This window comes from Poecilia reticulata, linkage group LG11 (genome assembly GCF_000633615.1).
Source record: "Poecilia reticulata strain Guanapo linkage group LG11, Guppy_female_1.0+MT, whole genome shotgun sequence".
Lineage (NCBI taxonomy): Eukaryota > Metazoa > Chordata > Actinopteri > Cyprinodontiformes > Poeciliidae > Poecilia > Poecilia reticulata.
Genome location: NC_024341.1, coordinates 25536183 through 25543673, shown reverse-complemented (window position 1 = coordinate 25543673; position 7491 = coordinate 25536183). Strand labels below are relative to the sequence as shown.

The following is a 7491-nucleotide window of genomic DNA, read 5'->3' as shown; positions in this document are numbered from 1 at the left end:
AGTATAATTTTATAGCACAAGTTGTTATAAAACTGCTGCATACTGTATATCAAATATGACTTAAAAGAAATGTCACTTTGTAATTTAACACCTTGAAATTAGACTTGTGTCTCTTTAATATCTCCAGCTGTTTCTGAAACTGCCCTCATGAAGTCATCCTAACATTGCTCCTCTTTTAACCCTTTATCAATGACTTTATAATGAGCTACTGAGAAATAGCCCATTTAATGAGCTCAGCAGATAGACCTGTTCTACCAGGTGTTTGCTAATTGCTTCTGGCTAGTCTGAAGAGGCTGAGTGGGGCAGTTGAGACAGAAACTTGGAAACTGGGAGTTGCACCTTGAAGGTGGTGAAAGATCCCCTCAGGTGTTGTGCACAGTGGAAAGTTGGCCACAGGAGATTGAAGGATCATTCAAACTCAAGGTATGTTTTTGATGAGGGGACTATTATAAAATGATAGCTGAAAAAGTTGATTTTACACAATACTAACTCTTCAAAATTTTCTGATACAAGAAGTGTGATGGCACAGGCTACCACAAATTCATAAAAACCTGCAACAACTTTCATCAAATGTTAAAAGGATTGAGCCTCAAAGAGATTACTTTTATAGATTATGCTGGCATTTTTGACAAATCCAGCTTGTGCAGTTATTGAAAATGTTTTGGTTGCTCATCATTGTTTCTTCTTCTCCCCACAGGGCTCCAGTAATGATGCCAACCAGAACCCCTACAAGCCCCAGAATAACTGGTTGGCACTTTTTCCTCCAACCAGCAACAGTAATTTTTCTGATAGAAACAAGATCACTTATTTTTAAAAGTGTTTTATTCACTTAAAACAAATTGTAAATACAAGTTAAAGAAAAAGATCTGATGGAATTTCATATATAAAATCTCACTGATAAACTTATACAACCACATACCAAACCTTTTTGAAAATAGAGATTCGAAGAAACAGTAAAACACCACTTAAAACAAAGTATTGTAATCAAACAAGTTCCCAAAAAAGCTTTACTTAAAGGTTTTGTTGTACATCTACCTCATGTAAAACACACAGAAAACCCAATGTTAATGATGATTGCTCATTATTTACCACAGTCGCATTAAAATATACATAATGACATGCTATACTAACTGTGTGATCCAAGTTTAACAATCACTTAACTTCAAAATCAACTCAGGCATTTACACAACAAATTTTGGTCATTTAGCCAATATAATCAAACCTCAAATTAAAGAACTAAAACATTAATCCAAATTAAAAAGAAGAAAAAAGACAACTTAAATTATAACTGTAGATAAAACAGAAAAATTCCCAAAGACAGTTTTCATACATATTGAAGGATTGATTTTCACATAGTTGATTACAATTTTCTTGATGTAATTTATGAACAATCTTTGCCAATCTTTTAGTCTTTGTGCATTCAACTTATTGCCTTCATCATCTTCTCCTCTTCGCTGTTCCCCTGTGGAGAATARATATACCGTGTTAATTTAAAATGCAGTACAGCATCCAGAGTTTATTCCATATTTACAAATACATTTTCTGAATGATGAAAAGTACGTAATTAAGTGAAATTAAATCTGAAGAAGAAACAGTTTGAAAGACTGTTTCATAATAAATTCACTCACTTTCTTAGGATTTGAATCTCCGGAGGAGGAAGATGAAGTATCAGAAGCTACAAAATAAAGAAAAAACAATGTTAAATAGTTTTCTTTGGCTTTCACAGTATTACATGGGAACTACAAACAAAATATTTAAATACTTACAATTTGCCTTTTTAAACCCTGGAAGAAAAAACGGCATTGTTAGTATTTTGTTATGAAAGGCAATACWRTTTTTGCATCTGAACAACTGGCACTATAATATCACAAAATGTCATGCCTGACCAACAATAAAACCATTCACAATGACACAAATGGTATTAAAAATAAGCAGGCTTTACAATAAAAACAATTTTTGGCTGCTCACCACTGGGGTTTTTTTTCCAACACAGGACTCCAACAATGATGCCAACCAGAACAACACCCCCAACAACACCCCCAACAACACCCCCAACAACAGCTCCAATGAGGAACCCTGAAGAATCTGAAACAAAACAATTCATGCTGTTGAGACTAACTTAATCATGAGAAGATCTATGGAAAACATGAAATAGGGGGGAAATAAGTCTTCAGAGATGTGACAGAGAAGGTGCTGCAAACGCAATAAAGATGTAAAAGCTTTTCATTTTGCAGCACCTTTGGTTTTATCATATCTTTCATCTCAGTTTAACTTAACACCATGACCTGGTTTTTGTTTTGTTCATCTTGTTTTTTCAGGTGTCTGGGCTCCAGTGTATTTTCTTTCAGTAACTATAACTGTAAGTTGTTATTTAATAATGAATAATTTACAGTTATTTTTAAATGTCATAAAGTTGTTCTAATATTTATTATAACTTAAATCTGAACATTAATTAGCTTGAAAGGTTGGTTGAATTTGGTAACGTTTAAAAGACACAAACAACTGGAGCAGATTGTATTAGCAGCAAATCACTTGTTATAACATTTATCTTACAGTACATTCATCTAACCTAACAAACCTAAAACAAAAATCTGCTTGATTCTGAGTCCTAAAACAGAAAGTAAATCTATAGAATTTTGTAATTAGTAGATATTGATCTATAAATAAATATATTTATATAATACGTACGATCATTGGTCAAGATTCTTGTTTTCTCCAGTCTATTGGTGATGTCATTCATTCCATAGAGTTGAAACACACATTCATACTTGTGCCAGTCTTCAGTTGGAACAGATGACAGATCGATGTCAGCGCTCATCTGAAAGGTTCCATCATTGTTGGGGAGGATCTCTCCTTTGTCCACACCATCATGAATCTCCTCTCCATCTTTCCTCCAGAACATTTCAGGTCTGTTGGGGTAGAAACCTGTAGCGAAGCAGCTGACTGGAGAGGAGGAAGACTTCTGGAGGAGAGACACCGAGGGACGTTCTGCAGAGTATATTGAGCATTTTTAGTTCTTTTATAAGTGTAAACATCATTTATTGCTAACCAATTTATATTAACACAGAGAAAACCTGATAGGTTGATTTCTGAATAATCCATTAAAGCAGGTTAAAAAGGACAATAAAACCATGGAAACTGATGGAGTGAAGTTTATATAAAACAAATGGAACACATAAATATAGCTGTGTGCTTTAAACTACATTGTATTTTTTAATACCTGTTCTCATCAGTGAGCTCTGCCCATAGTTCACATATTTCTTCAGCCACTCGACGCATGTTTCAGTTAAGTAAAACTTCTCAAGTTCTTTAATAGCTCTATTATTATTCCATCTGTTTGTGGTGATGACAGCTTGTGGTTTTGGAGCGATCCATTGTTGTGTATTTGGGTCCAGTGCGATTAAATCTTCTCCATCATAACCAAACTGATCATAACCTATGACCTCTCCAGTCTCATCATCCCATTCACAGCTGTACATTTGCTGATATATGTGCGCTTCTGAGACAAAGAAACATCAGAGAATTTAAAATACAATCCTTTAATTTGTCCCAAGTGTATTCCAGTGTAAGACTGCTCTTTCAAAAATAAACTCTTAAACCTTTGAACAAATAAACTAAACAAATAAAAGCTTTGCATAAAATGCTAACTTTGCATTTATATCCTCCTCCCCAAAGGATAGTAAGTTTAGTTTGCAATTTGTTCATAACTTTTAATGGGACCTTAGAAACAAATAATCAAAATATTCACTGCTATATGTTCCAATGTTTTTTAAGGCATGACTAGGAATAGAAACAGTTTTCAGTGATCCATTTTCAGATTACAGAGGAACAAACAAAAACACTATTTATTGGACTTAATATTATGGATTAAATAGCAGTAAATACCTTCAGATGCACCATAACTTGCAATCATGTGTGAAATAATCATTAACATAAAAAAGTGCAAAATATACAATGTGGGAAACTTTACAAAAACCAGTGTCTGAAGAATGTGATATATACAAGGTGAAATATAACCAAACCTCCAGTCTGGTTGAAGCGTTGTTTTGCAATCTCAAGGCTTATTTTGAAGGTTTGCTGTTTATCCCGACATGTCTGTGTTTCCTCCTTCCAGTAGTTTGGATGTTCTGAACTCACTTTATTCATCCATTCCTGTTTAGGGATGTTTTTGTTTATGTTGTTGTCACAGTAACTTATCTGAACATCATCCACAAACCCAACAGACACGTACAACGGACAGTTTGGTATTCCTGAAGATGCAGTGTAGAAATATTTCAGAAAGTGGATCACTGTAAGAAAAAGCACATTCGTAAATATCTTAGAATCAGAAAACTATTACTGAAACCAACATAACATTTATATATATCAGGTTTTGTTCTGAAAGATGAAAAAATATCAAACATATATATAGTTTTTAGATTTTTGATTATTCATATGTCCAAATATTTTGATTAAACAGACTGATCTGGCAGCAACATAGGTCACTTGTATCTAACGTTTCAAAATGTTGAATAGGCATTAGTCATTAAACGGGTATTAAAAAGGGATCAATTTAGTATCAGTATACACTCCCCTGCCACTTTATTAGGTTCACCTGTCCAATAGTTCATTAACGCAAATGTCATATCAGTCAGTCACATGGCAGCAACTCAATGCATTTAGGGTTAGACATGGCCAAGATGATCTGCTGCAGTTCAAACGTAGCATCAGAACGGGGAAGAAAGATGATTTAAGTGACTTTGAACGTGGCATGGTTGTTGGTGCCAGACGGGCTGGTCTGAGTATTTCAGAAGCTGCTGATCTACTGTGATTTTCACGAACAAGCATCTCTAGGGTTTACAGAGAAAAAGAGAAAATATCCAGTGAGCGACAGTTCTGTGGGTGCAAATGCCTTGTTGATGCCAGAGGTCAGAGAATGGCCAGACTTGTTCAAGCTGATAGAACGGCAACAGAAACTCTTGCATTATTATGCCAGTATTACTATTATATTACTTGAAAATGGTCTCAAAACAGCAATATTATTGTTTATTGCAATAAATTCTGGGATAATTTATTGTCCAGGAAAATTTGTTATCATGACAGGCCTAATTGTGTTGTTTCAAATGTTAAAATAAAGTGCAACCTACGAGGAGGAGAGTAACCATGGTAGAAAATTATTTCATTATTCTTTTTTATCTTGGGAGAGAGAGCSACTGTCACAGTTCCCATCTTAAAGTGAAAGTGAATATCAGTGAAACTCTGCAAGATATGTCTTTTTAATGTTTTATGGAATATGCTGTTTATGCAAAATATTTAAATAATTATAGTGAGACAATATATCCATGTAAAATAAAGAGCTCTTCATCAAAYCTTAWAGTTTACACAYAGTTTATGCACAAAACTGTATTCTTGCAAATTATTATTATTATAACTCCTTAACTTAATATTACTGACAAAGTTTTAAGTCTGACTGATTAAAACAAGTCAAGTAATCATTTAGTAGCAGTCTTTATTTTTATATGTGTCATTYACCCTTACACCCTTGTGTCTTGTAAGCCCACATTACAAGACACAATAAAAACATATACACACAAGCAGAAAGACATAAATATTATTTAAACAAATGTGTCCTCTTTCTAAGGACCCAGGCCTTCAAAATAAACTGTGCCAACTGAAACACTAAATACTTAAATAAATAAYGCATTTTATCCTCATCAACTAAATAAAAGAAATCTGGMTAAACATCAAGTATTCTCAATGTGAAGTACAAAGGACAGTAACAGAAAGTGCACTTCACTCTCAATTTCCCCCAAATCACACAAACAACATCTTCAGTCGTCCTCTGGSACTGAACAAAATGTCCAGACTCCAAAGGCGAAGGTAAAGTGCCAGATCTATATGGACCTTTGTTTTATAGACAAGTTCCATGATACATATGGCTCAAGACCAAAGGCATCCTTTAGTGTAGTGTGAAATTTTGGTTTATATAAGGTATCGACTGCCCACTTACRTTTATAAACTTCAAAATTAACCTGTCTAAGCTGTTGAACATTATATCTTAATTTATTCCTATAAATGTATTGAAAATCTGCCTCCATACCTTCTCCATTTGTCTGGATCAAGTATACCAATCCAAAGAAAAATATCCTAATCTATGGTCTGGCATACTGATAAACATACTCCACAATCTGACCATATATGCAATATATCTAACTTCACAAAGTTCCCAAACCATATCTCCATAAATGAAAATTTTGAAGTATTTCTCTGCAAACCTAAAAAATAACACAGGGCTCTACATTAAATTTTTTCACTGTAAGGTTGTTGACAGTAACCCAGACTCCTGCTCCATTTTTATCCCTAATTATTTAGTATTTTCAATATTTTGGCTACAATTTCTCCTTATAGTATTTAGTGAAGATGTATGTCTAAACATTTTTTTTACATTTTTCAATTGCACAAATTATAACTGTTTTCTAACTGTTCTGTTTTTCATCTTCTAGTTTTTGTGTTCCAATTCACAAGTATTATTATTATTACACAAATCCCAAAGCAAGTTCATTGCTAATTCCACAGGCCTCTCATTTACTTGCATACTCACTAACACACACGCTCATCCCTGCATAAAGGCTCCYTCTTCATGAACATTTTCGACTTACTGGAGAAACAGATTGACCTCGTGTCTCATTATCTTCTTTCAATAATTTCCCTGAATTGACAGTTCTTCCTCCTTCTCCTGCCCTGAATTTGCTCCAGTGGTCGAAGTTTACACAGGGGAAGTGTCTACGTGTTGTTAGGTTATTAATTAATCATTTACGGGTCAATATTACCTTAATTTGACTGTGATTTTTAAAAAGTAAAGTGTAAAACGTGAAATGTGAAATCATGCGATCTTGTCGGAAATTTGGGCATGTCTAACTTTAGCGCTACTCTATAAAAAAAAGTTAGGTGCACTATTAAAACAAGTTCTTCATTCAGCTCAAAAGAGCTTGTTCTAACACATATCTCTAGATCTTTCAGTTTGCTAACTCACCTGCCATAGATCCTCGTATTCCCACTAGAATCAGAACCATTAAAGGCGTCATTTCGGCCATTTCGCTTTACATGTTCGATTTTAAGCTACTTCATTCTTCACCCGAATCAGAATACTGGAGAAATTTGTACCGGACTTTTGCTTTCATCTGAGCCAATGAGAACGTTCTGGGTGTGTGCGTCACTTATAACTGGGTTAAATCGTGTTAGAGAGGGTTTTGTAGCGAAAGTGAAAGCTAATTCAGTTTATCATCAGCTGTTAGATCGATCTTAATGAACAGATTGAATGATGGAATTAAGTCTGAGAAAAACAGAAAGTAAAAGCAAACACAACGTTTTTGAGTGGTTTTAATGTAAAGAAGAAAAAAAGTCCAGTAAAAAAATTTCTAAACTGTTTTTACTGTCAATTAAGGAAAACAGAGAATTAGTTGAGATGTAGATGGAAAAAATATATTTTTGTATTTCAATCCTTTAATTTTT

At 34.0% G+C, this 7491-nt stretch overlaps 1 protein-coding gene across 1 annotated transcript; it reads right to left on the bottom strand.

Annotated features, from left to right (window-relative positions):
- Positions 1–2170: 2170 nt before the first annotated feature.
- On the bottom strand, positions 2171–7134 carry LOC103472938 (H-2 class I histocompatibility antigen, Q9 alpha chain-like). Its single transcript, XM_008422818.1, has 5 exons — positions 7013–7134; positions 4023–4289; positions 3221–3499; positions 2689–2988; positions 2171–2193 (listed from the first exon to the last, which is right to left on the bottom strand). Exons 1-5 carry the CDS (start codon positions 7071–7073, stop codon positions 2171–2173), a joined length of 930 nt encoding a protein of 309 aa, XP_008421040.1. The 5' UTR covers positions 7074–7134.
- Positions 7135–7491: the final 357 nt, after the last annotated feature.

Excerpts from the sequence above, each read along its gene's own strand:
- LOC103472938 (XM_008422818.1), bottom strand. The coding sequence starts at position 7,073 with ATGGCCGAAATGACGCCTTTAATGGTTCTGATTCTAGTGGGAATACGA. Across the intron at positions 3,500-4,022 it reads ACGCTTCAACCAGACTGGAG|AAGCGCACATATATCAGCAA; the intron begins GTTTGGTTATAT and ends TCTTTGTCTCAG. Across the intron at positions 2,194-2,688 it reads AAGAATCTTGACCAATGATC|CACCTTCTCTGTCACATCTC; the intron begins GTACGTATTATA and ends TTGCGTTTGCAG.